At 60.6% G+C, this 17,677-nt stretch overlaps 1 protein-coding gene across 1 annotated transcript; it reads right to left on the reverse strand.

The window, feature by feature from the left end:
• Nucleotides 1-95: 95 nt before the first annotated feature.
• Nucleotides 96-14,917, reverse strand: PLCD3 (phospholipase C delta 3). Its single transcript, XM_054088234.1, has 17 exons — nt 14,827-14,917; nt 13,950-14,046; nt 11,626-11,787; nt 10,442-10,670; nt 10,224-10,353; nt 9,549-9,774; nt 8,556-8,757; nt 8,100-8,244; nt 7,615-7,767; nt 7,390-7,539; nt 7,215-7,250; nt 6,556-6,715; nt 5,554-5,670; nt 5,319-5,467; nt 4,654-4,789; nt 2,229-2,378; nt 96-2,153 (listed from the first exon to the last, which is right to left on the reverse strand). The coding sequence occupies exons 2-17, from the start codon at nt 14,035-14,037 to the stop codon at nt 2,065-2,067; spliced, it is 2,322 nt and encodes a 773-aa protein (XP_053944209.1). The 5' UTR covers nt 14,038-14,046; nt 14,827-14,917; the 3' UTR covers nt 96-2,064.
• Between the last annotated feature and the right edge of the window lie 2,760 nt (nt 14,918-17,677).

A 17,677-nucleotide genomic window follows, 5' to 3' on the forward strand; every position in this document is an offset into this window, starting at 1 on the left:
GAAGCCACCTCCGAGTCGCAGGATCGTGACTGTTCTCAACGGGGCAACCGAGGTAGATGCTTGCTGTGCCCAACGGCTCGGCGTTGTGGAGCACCGCGGTGGCTGCCGAGCCCTCCTGCCAGCCTGGAGGCTCTTTGGGGCTCTGTCCCACGCTCAGCTCATTTTCCCCCCGGTTTGCTCCCTTCTCCATTAAACTCTGTCCTTCCCGCGGGTGCCTGGAGCGGGAGGATGGAATTTCTTTCTAAGGGCTATTTGTGCAAGCGCTGCCTTGTCCCTTCTCCTCAGTCTCGGAGACTCGAACCCTCTCTGCTCAACGAGTGAGAGCAGCAACGCCCGAAGATCTGGAGGGACTTTGGTCCTCGCTGCCACCAGAGCTCACCTGGTGCACCCTGCTCTGCTCAGACTTCTCGAGGTTGTTCCTCTGTGCCACCCCTCGTGATGTCCATGGGATGCTCCATCACTGCTGTCGTTCCTTGGGGCGCTCTGCTCAGCTGCTTTTCTCTGGAAGCGTAGAAACATGGCTCTACACGCTAGTGACCGCCCTGCCATTGGCATTGCCCCAGGCCTTCAGCTTCTCCAGCCACCCCGGCGCCTCTTCCACCAGGCTCGACATCTTCTGCTGCGGGAACCTCCAAGGTAAAAAGAGTTGTTTTCTTTCATGGAAACCCTTCATCCCATCAAGATGTCTTGGGAAACAAGTGCCCCAGCAGCCTGAACCTCCTGCCGTGACATGAACCAAGGCCACAAAGAGCTCCGAGCTGCTCCTGCCCTCCCAGCCAAAGGTTTCCAAAGCCACGCGCCAAGGCCAAGCCCCTGTCTATGCACTCCCAGCGTCCCCGTCCCACTGTGTCCCCGTTACACCCTGTGGTGCACCACGGACCCTGAGGGGCTTTGCCCACCCTGGCCTGGACCTGGGGAGGAGCTGGGGGCCGGGAACCCGTCACGCCGTCCCCCCCCGGCCACGCCATCGCGTCCCCCCTGCTCGGGGCCCTGTGTCACCTATGCAAGTAGCTCTGTGTCTCCTCCCTGGGGCTGGGGGAGGCTGGACTGGGGGCGTGGGGGTGGCGGTGGGACCCTCCTCTGTCCCCACGGCAGTTTGGGGAGCTGCACTCACTACCCTGTGCCCCTTGGGTGCAGCACCCATGGGTGCCTGGCACCTCCCCAGGGTGGGAGCTCAGCCCTTTTTTCACCCCAAGGGGCCCTGAGAGGTGACAAGGACACTGGGACAGGCTCTGTTAAAATAAAACCTTTATTGGACTGGCTTGACACCGGGGTGTAAATGTGTGTCCGGCGCTGGAGCAGGGGTCAGGGACATGGCCACCAGCCAAGCAAAGCCGCGACGCCGCAGGCATGGGGTGGCACTCACATCGCATGGCACTTGGTGACAGGGTCACCTTGGGGAGCACACAGTGGCAGGGTCGCCTTGCAGAGTACATGGTGACAAGATCCCCTTGCCAACCTCCTCGTGACAGGGTTCCCTCGGGGAGCGCATGGTGACAGGGTCCCCTGGCCGACTTTGTGGTGACAGGGTTCTCTTGGGGAGTGCACATTGACAGGATCCCCTGGACAACCACGTGGTGACAAGGTCCCCTTGCCAACCTCGTGGTGACAGGGTCCTCTTGGGGAGTGCACGGTGATGGGGTCCCCCGGCCAACCTCATGGTGACAGGGTTCCCTGGCCAACCTCATGGTGATGGTACCATCCTTGCAACCCAAGTTGGTCAGGGACCAGCATGGCTGGCGGTGGTGACATTTGGAGGTTGCTATCACCCGTCTCTATGGGCTGTGTTGGGCTATCAGTGGCCTGGCCACCCTGTCCTGGTTCTCACAGCATCACTGTCCCCTTGGGACAGGAGTGGGGCATCAAAGCCAGGAGATGGGGTGGCACTATGGGACATGGAGGGGTTTCCTCACCCCCTTGGGGTCCACCATCCCCTTGAGGTCCTCACCCAGCCCTGCTGTCACTGTGGCCAGGCAAGCGGTGTCCCCAAGCTGTCCCCACACAGGCAGCAGGGTGTCTGTGGCGCAGGAGGGTGCCCACCCCATGGACGGGACCACGGGGACTTCACAGGCTCTTGCATCGCACGTGCACGAAGAGCGTGGCGGGGGACAGGGACGCCCCGTCCTTGGAGAGCAGATGGACGTGACGATAGCCTGGGGACAGAGACGGGCGCTGAGTGGATGGGGGGACCGTCCCCGTCCCTGTCCCCAGGGGTGGCACCCACCCACCTTCCCTGACGCTGGCCAGCGGGAGGGTGAACTGGCCCACGAAGTCGTTGCAGGAGGTGCTGTCATAGTCCTCCACCACGAAGCGCAGCAGCGCCAGCTCGGGCACCCGCACCTCGAAGCTCAACGTTTCGTCCCAGCGCGGGTTGAAGCCTGCGGCACCAGGACACGGGATGGCCACAGCCACCAGGGCCACCAGGGCCACCTACCACCCCTGACACAGCGACTGCCTTCACCCAGCACTGCGCTCAGGTGGGGATTGGGGCAGACTGGGGCCAGGATGGGCTATACTGGGGGAACAGGGGTCATACTGGGGCTGGGCTGGGCTATACTGGGGGAGCAGGGGTCATACTGGGGCTGGGCTGGGCTATACTGGGGGAGCAGGGACTCTACTGGGGCTGGGCTGGACTGTACTGGGGGAACAGGGATCATACTCAGGCTGGGCTGGGCTATACTGGGGGAACGGGTCATACTGGGGGAACAGAGGTCAGACTGGGGGAACAGAGGTCGGACTGGGGCTGGGCTGGGCTGGGCTATACTGGGGTAACGGGTCATACTGGGGCCGGGCTGGGCTGTACTTGGGGAGCAGGGACCCTGCTGGGGCTGGGCTGGACTGTACTGGGGAAACAGGAGTCATTCCGAGGCCATGACAGGCTATACTGGGGAAACGGGTCATACTGGATCTGAGCTGGGCTATACTTGGGGAGCAGGGACCCTACTGGGGCTGGGCTGGACTATACTGGGGGAACAGGGGTCATTCCGAGGCCATGACAGGCTATACTGGGGGAACGGGGGTCATACTGGGGTCATCACAGGCTATACTGGGGGAACAGGGGTCATACTGGGGTCAGGCTGGACTATACAGGGAGAGCAGGCGGTCATACTGGGGCCAGGTTGGGCCATACTGGGGGAACAGGGGCCATACTGGGGCTGTGATGGGATGTAGTGGGACAAATGGAGGTCGTGCTGGTGCTAGGCTGGGCTTTACTGGGGGAATGCGGGTGATGCCAGGGCTGGACTGGACTATACTGGGAGAATGGGGATCATACTGGGTGAATATGGGCCATACTGGGGCTTTGGTATACTGGCGGAATGGGGATCATACTGGGGCTGGAATGGGGTATACTGGGAGAAGAGGTATCATACTGAGGCTGGGTTATACTGGGGAAACAGGGATCATACTGGGGCTGCAATGAGGTATACTGGGGTTGGGCTGGTTTGGGGGAATGGGGGTCATACTGGGGCCAGGCTGGGATATACTGGAGCTTTGAGTTCATACTGGGTCCGTACTGGGCTACACTGGGTGAAATGGGGGTGATTGGGCTTGGACTGGGTATCCTGGAGGGCAGGAGTGAGCAGCACTGGGGAGAACTGGGACAAGCTGGGACCCAGCTGCTGGTGGGGACAGGCACTGGGGGGACTGGGAGGACTGGGCAGTGGCTGCGCTGGGGGACAGGGGGACTGGGAGCCCTCGTGTCCGGGGAACTGGGTGTCCTGGGGACTGGGTGTCCCAGGAACTGGGTGTAGTGGGAACTGGGTGTCCTGGGATTTGGGTGTCCGGGGAACTGGGTGTCCTGGGAACTGGGTGCCCTGGGGACTGGGTGTCCTGGGATTTGGGTGCCCTGGGAACTGGGTTTCCTGGGGTTTCCTGGAGACCCAGGTGCTCCCAGGTGTCCCCAGGGTCTCAGTGCTCTAGGGTGTCCCATGAGGACCACGCCTTGGGGATCAGGGTGCCCTGGGGTGCTCCCAGGGATCCGTGTGCCTTCAGGTGTCCCTGGGGATCAGACACCCTGGAGATCAGGGTGCCCTGGGGGTTCCTGGAGATCCAGGTGCCCTCAGGTGTCTCCGGGATCTTGGTGCTTTGGAGTGTTTCATGAGGACCAGGTGCCCTGTGATCAGGGTGCCTTGAGGTTTCCCAGGGATCTGGGTGCCCTTGGATGTCCCCAGGAGGACCAGGTGCCTTGGGATGAGGGTGCCCTGGGCTTTCCTGGAGATCTGGGTGTCCTCAGGTGTCCCAGGAGGACCAGGTCCCTTGGGGATCAGGGAGCCCTGGGGTTCCCAAGGATGTGGGTGCTCTTGAGTGTCCCCAAGGATTGGGTGCCCTGGGGTGTCCCATGAGGATCGGGCAGCTTGGGGATCAGGGTGTCCTGGGGGTTCCTTGGAGATCCAGGTGCCTTCAGGTGTCTCTGGGGATTGGGTGCCTTGGGGATGAGGATGTCCTGGGGTTTTCTGAAGATCCAGGTGCTCTCAGATGTCCCTGGAAGATTTGGGTGCCCTGGGGTGCCCCGTGAGGACCAGGTGACTTGGGGATCAGGGTGCCCTGGGGTTCCCAAGGATCTGGGTGCTCTTGAGTGTCCCCAAGGATTGGGTTTCCTGCAGTGTCCCCAAGGACTTGTGGCCAGACTGTGGTGGCCGAACGAGTGCTCACCATTGTTGAGCTTGTGGTGGGTCTGCCGCTTGGTGCAGTCAGCCGGGACGCCGTGGATCTCCACCCGCACAAAGGGGTCCACGATGGAGCTCCCCTTGTCCCGGTTCAGCTTGGGCAGCTGCTGCGCCGTGATCACCTGGGGACAGAGGGGCCGGTGGCATGGGGCAGGAGAAGGGACACAGGTGGCACATGGCTGGGTAAGGGGACATGGGAGGTGGTTGGTTCCACCTCAGAGAAGGGACATGGCTGATACCAGCTGGGTTTGGGGACAGGGTCGGTGTCATCCAAAAGGGACATCGGTTGCACATGGCTACGGACAGGGTGGACGTCCCCAGGAGAAAGGACCTGGATAGCATATGGCTGGGTTTGAGGACAAGGTTGGTGGCCCCAGGAGAAGGGACGTGGCTGCCTTGACACTTCATCAGGTCACCCAGGAGTAGGGACATGGATGGTACCCAAACCGCTGTGAGGACAGGGTCAGTGTCCCAGGAGAAGAGGCTGGTGGCACTTGGGTGGGTGTGGGGTTGGTGTCACCCAGGAGAAGGTGTGCGAGTGGCACCTGCCTGGAGGTGGGGTTGGGGTCACCTGGGAAAAGGGATGAAGGTGGCATCTGGATGGGCATGGGAACATCATGGGTGTCACCTGGGGGGACCAGGTGGCCTCACCCTGACGCGCAGCGCGAGACAGTGGGACCCCTCTCCGGGGGGGCTGCGCAGGCAGGGGGGCTTCAGCACATAACCACAGCGCCCGTTGGCCAGGAAGCGCCCAGTGTTGAGGTCCATCTCATAGCCCGGAGTCTGGAAGTTGAGGGCGACTGCAGGGACAAGGGATGGGGCATCAGGGCCGGGGATGGCTCTAGATGGGTGTCCAGGTCATGGAGTGTCCCCCGTGGGGTCTCACCTAGCTGGTAGCCGGCATTCCACATCTCCTGGGGGTTGTAGTTGGAGGAGTTCATCTTCAGCCCCAGCGGGTAGACGCGGCTGAGCTGCCGGCTGTGGAACCGGACCAGCGCTGGGCCTGGGGAAACGGCTGAGCTGCACCCATGGGTGTCACATGGACCTCCAGGGCTGCTGTGGGGTCCTACAAGCGGCCACCGAGGTTCTGCCAGCACCCGTGTGCCTGGGGACATGGATGGAACCTGCCCGGCTGGGAGGGTCTGGAGCCCGGAACATGACCAGACCCCAAACCAGACCCCAAACCAGATCCCAAACCAGACCATGGGCTTCAGAGCCCAACTTTGGACCTTGTCTTTGGACCCTAAAACCAGACCCTGGGGTTCAGAGCCCAACCCTGCACCTCGACCTTGGACCTTGACTTTGGACGCCGGGGTTCAGACCCGAGCCCGGGACCTCAGCCTTGGACCTCGACCCCAGACCCTGACCCCAAACCTCACACCCTGGATGCTGACCCAGATCTTCATCCCAGCCCTGGATCCCAGACCCTGACCCCAGATCTTGACTTTAGCCCCCAGACCTTGAACCTGGACTCCAGTCTCCAAACCCCAACCTCCAGACCCTGATCCGAGACCTCAGACCCTGGACCCAGCCCTTGACCCTGGATCCTGGCCCTCGACCCCAGCCCTTTTATCTGGATCTCCAACCCTGATCCTGGATCCCAGATTCTGACCCCAGATCTTCACCTCTGTCCCTGGACCTTGACCCAGATCTTAATCCAGCGCCCTAGACCTAACCATGGACCAAGATGCCACACCCCAGACCTGTGACCCTCGCCCTGACCCCTGCACCAGACCCCAGTCCCACCAGAGAAGGAGAACCTGGCTGGAGCCACCACCTGTGGAACCACCCCATGGATGGAGCCCTTTGGCCTCAGCACCGCCCTGTGTCCCAGTGAGGTCAGGAGCATGGAGCCACTCTGTCCCTGTCCCCATCCTGTCACCCTCACCCGCCTCCTTGATAAGCTTCCGAGCCTTCCTCTCGCTGAAGGAGGACATCTCGCAGGGCCGGGGGTGGTGCAGGGCGTGGGCCAGGCCGGGGAAGGGGACAGCCTGGCAGTACACCACCACGGCCGACAGCTCCGGGGCCACCTGTGACACGTCCTTAGCCTGAGGGAGACACCGTGGTGTCAGGGCCACCTGCCCACCTCAGGGTTAACAGACCCCCAAAGTCATGGAGAACCTGAGGCAATGGAGACCCCAAAGCAATGAAGAACTCGAGGCAATGGAGTGATGGAGCCTGAGATGATGGAGAACTCAAGTAGACTGAGACTCTTAGATCATGGAAAACCCAAGGTTATAGACAACCCAAAATAAGAGACCTCAAGGCATTGGAGACCCCACCTGAGGCAGTGGAGACCCCAAGGTGTCACTCTTGAGATGATGGAGACCCCAAAGGAATGGAAACCCAAGGTCACGGATTTCTCAAGGCAATGGAGACCCCAGTGTGATGAAAGCCCAAGAAATGGAGCACTCAGACTGACAAGGGAAGAGGGAGGCACAGCCAAGGAGTGCCCAAACTCTGTCCTCTCTGCTGGGCAGTGACAGCCACGTGCCACCCCCGTGGTACCCAACCCATCCACCTGCCCACCTCCATCACCTGACTCACCGGCAGAGGTTTGACCTCCTGCAGCGACTGCAGTGACTGGAAGAGGAGAGAGCAAGGCTGTGTTGGTGGATGCTGGGACACGGTGGTCCCTTAGCACCACTGGGATGCCATGGTCCTCCAGCACCACCTGGATTCCATGGTCCCCTGGCACCATATCCCTGGGAGAGCTCCTTACCTGCCAGGTTCTTCCCTCCTCCAGCTTCTCCTCCTCTTCCTCTTCTTCCTCTTCCTCCTCCTCAGAGTCTGGGAGGGAGGTGACACCCCGGGGCTCGTGCCATGGCTCTGGCAGCTTCTTGCCCTTCACCAGGACCTTCCCCTTCAGCTGCTGTGGGGAGAAGGGCCAAGCTCAGGGCTCAGAGGGGCCATGGGGACACTGTGGTGGGTGGGTGGGTGTCCTTACCTCCGGGGACGGGAGGCTGTGGGGGTCCTGCCCCTCCAGCGGCTGTGCCAGCAGCATGTCCCCCAGAATGGCCTTCATGTGCCGGGCCATGGTGGCCTGCTGCTCCAGCCCACAGTGGTTCTCCAGGGACAGGATGACAGGGTAGGGGGATTGCTGGGGACAAGGACAACACTCACCACTCATCCCACAGGACCATGGGATGGTTTGGATTGGAAGGGACCTCAAAGCCCATCCAGTCTCACCCCCTGTCATGGGCAGGGACACCTCCCACTGGATCCGGTTGCTCCAAGCCCCATCCAACCTGGCCTTGAACCCCTCCAGGGATGGGGCAGCCACCACTGCTCTGGGCACCCTGGGCCAGGGCCTCCCCGCCCTCACAGGAGAACATTTCTCCCTAAGATCTCATCTCAATCTCCCCTCATTCAGCTCAAAACCATTCCCCTCATCGTGTTCCTGATCAAGGCCCTCCCAATTCTTCAGCTCACCTTGAAGGCGTAGTCGTGGATGCTCTCGATGACATCGCGGAAGAGGATTTTGGAGGTCAGAGTGTGGCCGTGGTAGACAATAGGTTCACCGTCAGAGCCCTCCCAGCAGTCCAGCTCCACGCAGCGGCATCCTGCCATCAGCGCCCTGCCACCACACCACCTCCCAGTGAGTCCCTGGGCCACCCTCAAACCATGGGAACATCCAGGCATGGAATGACCTCACGCTGCCCCAGGACAGGTTCAAATTGGACATCGGGGAAAAAAATCTTCACTGAAAGGTCCTCCAGCCCTGGCAGAGGCTGCGCAGGGAGGTGGTGGAGACCCCATCCCTGGAGGGCTTAAAAGCCGGGCAGATGAGGTGCTCAGGGGTGGTTCAGTAGTGGACAGGTATGGTTGGACTCAGTGATCTCAAAGGTCTTTTCTAACCAAATGATCCTATGATTCTGGAGCACCCACCTGACGTAGGCTTCGGTGCTGCTGGTGCCACCAATCTGGTTGTGGGTCAGGTAGGTGTTGTGGGAGGAGGAGATGAAGTAGTGGCACAGGGGTTGGCTCATGTCCTGGTGCACCTTGGTGTGCTCTTGGTTGAGGATGTCACCGGCGGCCGACAGGAGGTACATCATGAAGCCGTCCAGCATCATCAGGTCCTGCTGCCTGGCTGTGAGACACAGCGGTGGGGTGGGACCCCAGGGACTGTCCCCACCTGGATGTCCCCTATCTCCTAACGGTGCCGTGGTCACCCCAGAGCTGGCACTGTGGCACCCAGGGGACATGTGAGTTCCTTTGAGTGCCCCATCTCCATCCTGATGTCACTCATCCTTCTAGTGACATATTCACCCTGGACCTGGCATGGTGGCATCTATGAGATGTGAAGCTTCCCTGTCCCCACTCTGACATCTTCTGTCCTGATAGCACCACGTTCACCCCAGACCTGGCACTGTGGCACCCAGGGGACGTGGAGGTCCCCTTGGTGTCTCACCCCCAGCCTGGTGTCCACCATCCTACTACTGCTACACCCACTCTAGTGTTGCTACTGTAATACCCAAGAGACATGAAGGTGCTCCATTCCCACCTTGTCCTTGTAGCACCATAGTCACCCTGGACCTTCCCGTTGTGAGACCCAAAGGACACAGAGGTCCCCCGGCAGCGTCACACTCACGCTAGGCCTGGCACTACATCACCCAGCAGACACGGAGGTCCACCTGCTGTCCACCCCCACCATCATATCCCTTGAATGCCACATCCTCCAGGGACCAGCAAGGCCACGTGTTGGACCATTGACACCAGGGAAGGGACATGGGGACACTCACCCAAACCTTGGAGGACTCAGTGAGGGTGACATCACTAAGAAAAGCCCCATCCACACACTGTCCATGACCTCCCTTGGCTCTGGCAGCTCCCATCCCACCACCCCACCGCCACCGCTGAGCTGGCTGCCCTTGTCCCTACCGGTCTCGTTGAGCTCGTAGGTGTGGATGATGCCGAGGGCCCGGCGCAGGCTGCTGTCCTCGCCCTGGTCCCGTAGAAAATCCTGCAGCTCCTCAGCCGACAGGACGTGGTCCTCCCCAGAGTAACGCCTGAAGAGCTCCTCCAGCTCCGGCCGCCGCAGCAGCCGTCGGCAAAACTCCTCCAGCTCCCAACCCTCCAGCCGCTCGTTGCCTGAGCGGTCACATTCCTGGTGGGACCACAGCCCCACCTCAGGGATTGTCCCCCGTCCCTGGGGAAGGGTGCAGCCTTGGGTTGTGCCTCGGGGGCTGTGGGGACACGTCCCCTCTGTCCCCCCATCCACAGCTCACTGACCCTCCAGTCTGGGATGGAGCAGAGCAGAGCCATGTGACTCAGCTTCCCCAGGTGGAAAGGGACCTTGGAAGATGCCCATTGGAGCAGCATCCATGAGGGGAGGTGATGTCACACCTTGAGAAGCCACACAGCAGTGGAGGTGACTGCTCACCCGCCCATGAGCTTCTGCTCATCATGGGACCCAACCATTGGTGGTGGCCCCAACCACTGGTGGTGGTGGGGAGCTGTAGCGAGTTGGCAGTTCTCTGCCCTTGGGAAGGAGCCAGCGTCCCCTCCCGGTGACAGCAGTGGGAGACAAAGGCTGGTGGGGTGCAGGACAGGTACCTTGAAGAGCTTGTAGGCGTAGACATCATCCATGTCGATGTTGATCATCCTCAACATGCTTTTGACCTCCCGGAAGGACATCTTGTTGTCCTTGTTCCTGTCCGCTCGCTGCAGGACCCCATGGATCCAGCTATGCCAGGGTAAGGAAACGACCCAGTGTCAACCCCATGGCCATCCCCAACCTGTCCCCAAGCCACCAGCGCTCCAACAAAGGATATTGGTCAAGCTTCTCCGGTTGACTCATGGCTTGCAGCCGCTTCATCAGCTTGGTGAGCCCTTGCACCCAGTGGCGGGCGTCCTCCTCACCCCGGGCAGCCAAGTCGAGGTTCTTGCGCTTGCCCTTGAAGACCAGGGTGAAGCAGTGGCGCTCGGGGAAGGCGGCCCCGTACTTTCGTAGCCCCTCGGACTGGTGGCCCTCACGTACCCCCTCGATGTGCATCACTGAGACTGTGGGGACACGCGCAGTGGTGGGTTGTTGAGGTGCTCCCCGGGTGTTTCTTCCACCCGTGAACGTCCTGCAGCTCCTGCTGGCTGCTGATGGCCACCCTGCCTGTCCCCTTTGTGTCCCAGAGGATCAGGGCTTGGGTGGTGTTGATGCTGCTGACGCCGCAGCTGGGCTTAACCCACTAATCCCAGGCGAGACGGGACCGGAGCTGCTGTCGCCTGGGGATGAGGACCACAGTGGTGGGGGATGGAGCTCTCGCAGCCGGAGCTGGGCAACCACCGCAGAGGAGAGGGTGGAAAGTGATGGGTGGTATCAGGGAGCAAGGATAAAGGCTGGCCAGTATGGAGATGGGACCTCGTGCCGGTTCCAAGGGGTCGGGGAAGGTGTTGGAACGGGATCTGGGTCCAAGGTTGAGGTCTGGGTGGGGATCCAGGTCCTGCGTGGGGGTCTGATCCCAGACAGGTGCCCAGAAGGGAGTCTATTCCAAGATAGGGGTCCAGGGGAGGATCTGGGTCCCAGGATGGCGTTTGGGTCTTGAGTGGGTCTCTGGGTCCTGGGGTGAGATCTGGGTCCTGGGGTGAGATCTGGGTCTGGGGTGGGATCTGAGTCCTGGGGTGGTATCTGGGTCTGGGGTGGGATCTGGATCTGGGGTGGGATCTGGGTCCTGGGGTGGGATCTGGGTCTGGGGTGGGATCTGGGTCCTGGGGTGGGATCTGGGTCTGGGGTGGGATCTGGGGTGGGATCTGGGTCCTGCGTGGGATATGACTCCCAGGGTGGGATTTGGATCCTGGGGTGGGATCTGGGTCCTGGGTGGGCTCTGGGTTGCAGATCGTGCCCGGGTCCCTGTGGGTGGGTTTGGGTCACTGCCCCCGTCCCACCCCCTCCGTGCTGCTCGAAGCTGTGCAGGACATGGGCCGAGGTGCCCCATCCCTGGTCGGTCCCAGCACCGGCACTCACAGCTCTGCTGGGAGCGAGTGCGCCTGAAGCCCCCCTCGAAGCAGACGGTGGCCCCGTCCTCCTGCAGGCGGAAGAGCCGCTCCCCGAAGCCCCCCCGAGACTTGATCTTCCAGAGCAGGGAGCCCCGCAGCATCCGCTGGATGTCCTCGTCCTCCGACAGACCTGTGGGCAACCAGGCCATGGGCAACCTGCACGGCTACTGAGGTACTGGGGGGCACTGGGAGGTACTGGGGGCTCTGAGGGTGTGCATGGAGCGGGATGGGGTGGGATGAGATGAGATGAGATGAGATGAGATGAGATGAGATGAGATGAGATGAGATGAGATGAGATGAGACGAGACGAGATGATGAGATGAGACGAGACGAGATGAGGTGGAGTGCGGTGGGATGGGGTGGGATGGGATGGACAGGAGATGGAGATGGGATGAGTTGGGACATCGATGACACGATGTATGTACGTATGTATGACACGATGGGACAGTACGGACAGGAGATGATGGGACAAGATGGGACAGGTTGGATGGGACAGGACAGGGTGGAGCAGGTGGGGTGTCAGGAGACAGAGTTGGGCTGGACAAAGATGACAGGACTCAACGGGATGGCACTGGGTGGGATATCAAGGCATGGATGGGACAGGATGGGACGCGATGGGACACACGGGATGGGATGGGATGGGATGGGATGGGATGGGATGGGATGGGATGGGGTAGGACAGGGTGGGATGGGACAAAGAGGAGAGGACAGAGTCCAGCCCCTGCCAGCAGCTGCTCTGGGTCACGGTGTGGCCGTCCGGGGGACAGCGTGGTGGCCCAGCCCTGCTCCCACAGCTGCTAAATCCCAGCAAAGCCGCCCAGATCCCGTGTGGGAAGCACCAGGACGATGACGTGGTGGCCTCGGGGACTCATGGGCTGTGTCCAGGCTGGCAGCAGGGCTTGGACTTTTCCATCCATTCTCCAAGCATGGTTGTTTTGTTTTGTTTTGGCAACCACTCCATAAACCACCCCAGTGTCCGTGTCCCGGCTCCGGCCGGAGACGCCGCCCCTGGGCCAAGCAGGGACATCCGGAGCCGTCCACAGCCTCAGGGACACCGTCACCAACTGCCACCACGCAGGGTGACATCCTGCCCATGGGGAGAGAGCAGGTATGGACACATGGACACGGGGAGGCACAAGCACATGGATGCATGGATACAGGGATGTGGGTATGAGGATGGAGAGACACAAGGATTGGTGGACACACGGACACATGGGGTCATGGCTGCACATGTGTATGGATGCATGGACACATGGATGCATGGACACATGGATACACGGACACACGGATACATGGACACTTGGATGCACAGCCACATGGATGCACGGACACATGGATGCACGGACACATGAACACATGGACATACAGACATATGGATGCATGAACACATGGATGCATGGCTACATGGACACACGGACACGTGGACACATGGATGCACTGTTACAGGAACACATGGATGCATAGATATAGAGATGCAGGGATGTGTGGATACATGGATGCATGTGCACAGAAATGCAGGGAGAGAAGGATGCACAGATGCAGTGATGCAAGGATGTATGGGGAGTGGATGCATGGACATGGGGACACGGGGACACATGGACATGGGGACACATGGACATGGGGACACAGGGATACACAGACCCATGGACACAGGGGGTAACAGACTCATGGACACATGGACAAAGGGACACAGGGACACATGGAACACAGACACACGGACACACAGAGACACAGGGACAGGGACAGTTGGATACATGGTCACAGGGATACACGGACACATGGACACACAGACATATGGTCACAGGGACACTCAGGGCTGCCATGAGGACCCCTCCCAGCCACAGGGACCCTTCCCTGCTTTCAAACAGGGGGACCCTCTCTGCCATGGGGACCTTCCTGGCCATGGAGGACCCCATCCCTGTCACTGGGGACCCTGTCCACCTCGGGGACCTCTCCCTGCTGTGTGGGTCACCATTCACCTGGAGGACCTCTCCCAGCCACAAGGAACCAACTCTGCCATCGGGGTCCCCATCCACCTTGGGGACCCTCCCTGCCATGGGGGTCCCCCTGGCCATGGAGGACACCATCCGTGCTATGGAGGACCTCATCCACCTTGGGGACACAGGGAGAACACCATCCCTGCCATGGTGGTCCCCATCCACCTTGGCGACTCTTCCTGCCATAGGGCTCCCATCACCTTGAGGTCCGTCCAAGCCAGGAGAACCCTCCCGGTTCCCCCTCCAATCCAGCGTCCCCAGTGTTCCCAGCCCACCCAGTAGCACCGGGACTCACCCATCTTCTTGAGGGCTCTGGGGGGCCGTCGGGGGTCACTGGAGTTGTCGGGGTGCTCGGTGGGACGAGCCCTCCTGCCGCAGATCATCGTGCGGGGCTGCCACAGCCCGTTCCCCGGTGTCAGAGGTGCCCCAGTGCTCCCAGTTCTCCCAGTTCCTTTGGTCTCGAGGGGCCCCCAGTGCTCCCAGTTCCCCAGTATCAGAGGTGCCCCCAGTGCTCCCAGTTTCCCCAGTAACACAGGTGCCCCAGTGTTCCCATTCCCCAGTGCTCCCAGTTCCCCCAGCATTGGAAATGCCTCTGGCACCCCCGGTACCCCCAGATCCCCCGGGGTCGGCGGTGCCCCTGCTACCCTTGGTGCTCCCAGTACTCCCAGTTCCCCCGTTCCCCAGTACCCCCATTATCCCGGTGTCAGAGGTACCCTCGGTGCTCCGTGTTCCCCTGGTACCCCCAGTGCCCCCGGTACCCCCGGTTCCCTGGTCCCCCAGATCCCCGGTGTCGGTGATGGTCCTGGTGCTCCCGGTACCCCCGGTGCTCCCCGCACGCCAAGTACCCCCCGTGTTCCCGGTACCCCCGGTTCCCCGGTGTCCGTGATGTTCCTGATGCTCCTGGTGCTCCCGGTACCCCCGTACCCCCGGTGTTCCGGTACTCCCGGTGCTCCCAGTGCTGCCGGTGCCCCCAGTACCCCCAGTTCCTCGGTATTGCTGATGCCCCCGGGGCTCGCAGTGCCCCCGGTTCCCCGGTGTCGGTGATGCCCCCGGTACCCTTGGTGTTCCCTATTCCCCAAGTCCCCCCGGTGTTCCCGGTATTCCTGGCACCCCCGGTTCCCCAATGTCGGTGATACCCCCGGTGCTCCCGGTGCCCCCCGTTTCCCGGGTACCCTCGCTGCTCCCGGTGTGTGTCCTCGGTGCCTCCGGTGCCCGCGGTTCCCCGGTGGAGCGGTCGGGACGGGCGGCGGCTGCGAACGGGACTGGGCGGGAGCGGGGAGGGACCGGGAGGAGCCTCGGGGCAAAGCCTTAACCCTTTGTGCCGGGAGGGGAGAGAACCGGGATGGGAACCGGGATGGGAGAGGAACGGGGAGGGAACCGGGATGGGAGAGAACCGGGATGGGAGAGAACTGGGATGGGAGAGAAACGGGATGGGAGAGAACTGGGATGGGAACTGGGATGGGAACCAGGATGGGAGAGAAACGGGATGGGAACTGGGATGGGAGAAAAATGGGATGGGAGAGGAATGGAATGGGAGAGAAACGGGATGGGAATCAGGATGGGAACCGGGATGGAAGAGGAATGGGATGGGAGAGGAATAGGATAGGAACCGGGATGGGAACTGGGGTGGGAATCGGGATGGGAGAGAAACGGGATGGGAACCGGGATGGGAGAGAAACAGGATGGGGGTGGACCAGGATGGGATAGAACCAAGACGGTGACAGACCAGGATGGGAGAGAATAGGGATGGGAGAGAACCAGGGTGGGAAAGAACTGGAATGGGGATGAATCGCGATGGGAATTAACTGGGATGGGGAAAAAAAATGGGATGGGGATGGAGATGGAGCAGGATAAGAGAGAACCGGAATGGGGATGAGCTGGGATGGGGAGGGAAATGGAATGGGAGAGAACCGGGATGGGAGTGAACCAGGATGTGAAATAACCGGGATGGCGATGGACTGGGATAGGGATGGAACCGGGATGGGAGAGAATCAGGATGGGAGAGAACCGGGATAGGAGAGAACCAGGGTGGAGATGAACCCAGATGGGAAAGAATTGGGATGGGGATGAGCTGGAATGGGGAGGGACTGGGATGGGGGGGGATGGACCAGGTTGGGAGAGAACAGTGATTGGGATGGGAGTGGACCAGGATGGGGATGAACTGAGATGGGAAAGAAGTGGGATGGGAGTGAACAGGAATGCGGATGGACCGGGATGGGGATGGACCAGGATGAGGATGAAGCAGAATGGGGATGGACCGGGATGGGAGAGAATGAGGATGAGAGTGAACCAGGCAGCTTGGCGGCACCCTGGGTGATGCCTAAGTGTCCTGGAGCAACATCTGGACACACTGAAGCATCTGGATGGTCCTGGGTACGCAACACCTGGGCACTCTGGGTGATCTCTGGTTATCCTGGAGCAACATCTGTACTCAAAGGGCAACATCAGGGCATCCATGGTAACTTCCAGGCACCCTGAGTGACACCCGAGTATATTGGGATAAGATCTGGGGCACCCTAGGGTGACACCCGAGCATCCTGGGTGATAGCCAAGTACCCTGGGGGCAACATCTGGATGTCCAGGTCAACATCTGGTCATCCTCTGTGATCTCTGGTTGTCACGGAACATCTGTATGTGCCAGGCAAAATATGGACATCCTGGGGCAACATCTGGGCACCTTGAGGTGGCGTCAGGGAACCCAGGGTTATCTCCTGGACCACCAGGACACATTTAGGGATCTCCTGGACCCCTCTAGGACCCCCAGGACTCCTCTAGGGACCCCCAGCACCTCTCTAGGACAACCAGGACCCCTTTAGGGACCCCCCAGGACACCTCTAGGGACCTCCAGGTTATCCAAGAGCAACATCTGGACACCCAAGGCAACATCTAGACATTTTAGGTGATGTCCGAGCATTCTGGAACAGCACCTGGGCACTCTAGGACAACATCTGGGCACTCTGGGTGATCTCCAGTTATCCTGAGGCAACATCTGTGCATTCAAAGCAACATCTGGGGCAGCATCTGGGCATCCTGGATGACTTCACGACACCCTGGGTGAGCTCTGGTTGTCCTGGAGAAACAACCGCACACCCTTGGCGACACCTGGGGAGGAAACCAGGGGCTGCGGTTCAAGACGTGGGTGAGGCGCACACATCTGGAACAGCCGGGGCCACATTTGGGCAGCCCCTTGGCTGTGTTGGGGGGGACACGACACAGTGGTCCCTGAGTCCTCTGGGGACATGGGGATACCAATTCCCCCTCTCCCAAGGCATTATCAGTTCCAGTGACTCGGAGCCAGTGAGCCCCCATGGTGCCATTCCTGGGCGGAAACCCTGAGTCAGAGCTGGGAAACAACAGCGGCTTTAAAAGCTTTGTTCCTTTTTTTTTTTCTTTTTTTTTTTTTTTTCTGCTGGATTTGGAATTTATAAAAGGAATTTTGCTCCAGGGAAGGATGTTCTGCTCCGCTCTGGTGAGATCCCACCTGGAGCCCTGAGTCCAGTTCTGGAACCCTCAGTGTGAGAAGGACATGGAGCTGTTGGAACAGGTCCAGAGGAGGCCATGGAGATGATCCGAGGGCTGGAGCACCTTCCATCCAAGGACAGGCTGAGAGTTGGGGTTGTTCAGCCTGGAGAGGAGAAGGCTTCGAGGAGACCTTAAGAGAGACCTTCCAATACCCAAAGGGACTACTGGAAAGCTGGAGAGGGGCTCTTGACTGGGGAGGGCAGAGAGATGACAAAGGGAACGGTTTGAAGCTGAAAGAGGGGAGATTGAGATGAGATCTTAGGGAGAAATGTTTTGCTGTGAGGGTGGGGAGGCCCTGGCCCAGGGTGCCCAGAGCAGTGGTGGCTGCCCCATCCCTGGAGGGGTTCAAGGCCAGGTTGGATGGGGCTTGGAGCAACCGCATCCAGTGGGAGGTGTCCCTGCCCATGGCAGAGGGTGGGACCGGATGGCTTTAAGATCCCTTCCAACCCAAACTATTCTGTGATTCTCTGATCATCTCCATGTACTCAGCACTGGGGAAGC

This window comes from Cuculus canorus, chromosome 25 (genome assembly GCF_017976375.1).
Source record: "Cuculus canorus isolate bCucCan1 chromosome 25, bCucCan1.pri, whole genome shotgun sequence".
NCBI lineage: Eukaryota > Metazoa > Chordata > Aves > Cuculiformes > Cuculidae > Cuculus > Cuculus canorus.

What these genes read in the sequence shown, in the direction of transcription:
- PLCD3 (XM_054088234.1), bottom strand. Translation starts at nt 14,037, where the DNA reads ATGATCTGCGGCAGGAGGGCTCGTCCCACCGAGCACCCCGACAACTCC. An exon ending in AGCACCGAAGCCTACGTCAG is followed by an intron (nt 8,245 to 8,555) that starts GTGGGTGCTCCA and finishes GTGTGGTGGCAG; the next exon opens with GGCGCTGATGGCAGGATGCC. An exon ending in GAAGCTTATCAAGGAGGCGG is followed by an intron (nt 5,671 to 6,555) that starts GTGAGGGTGACA and finishes CCGTTTCCCCAG; the next exon opens with GCCCAGCGCTGGTCCGGTTC.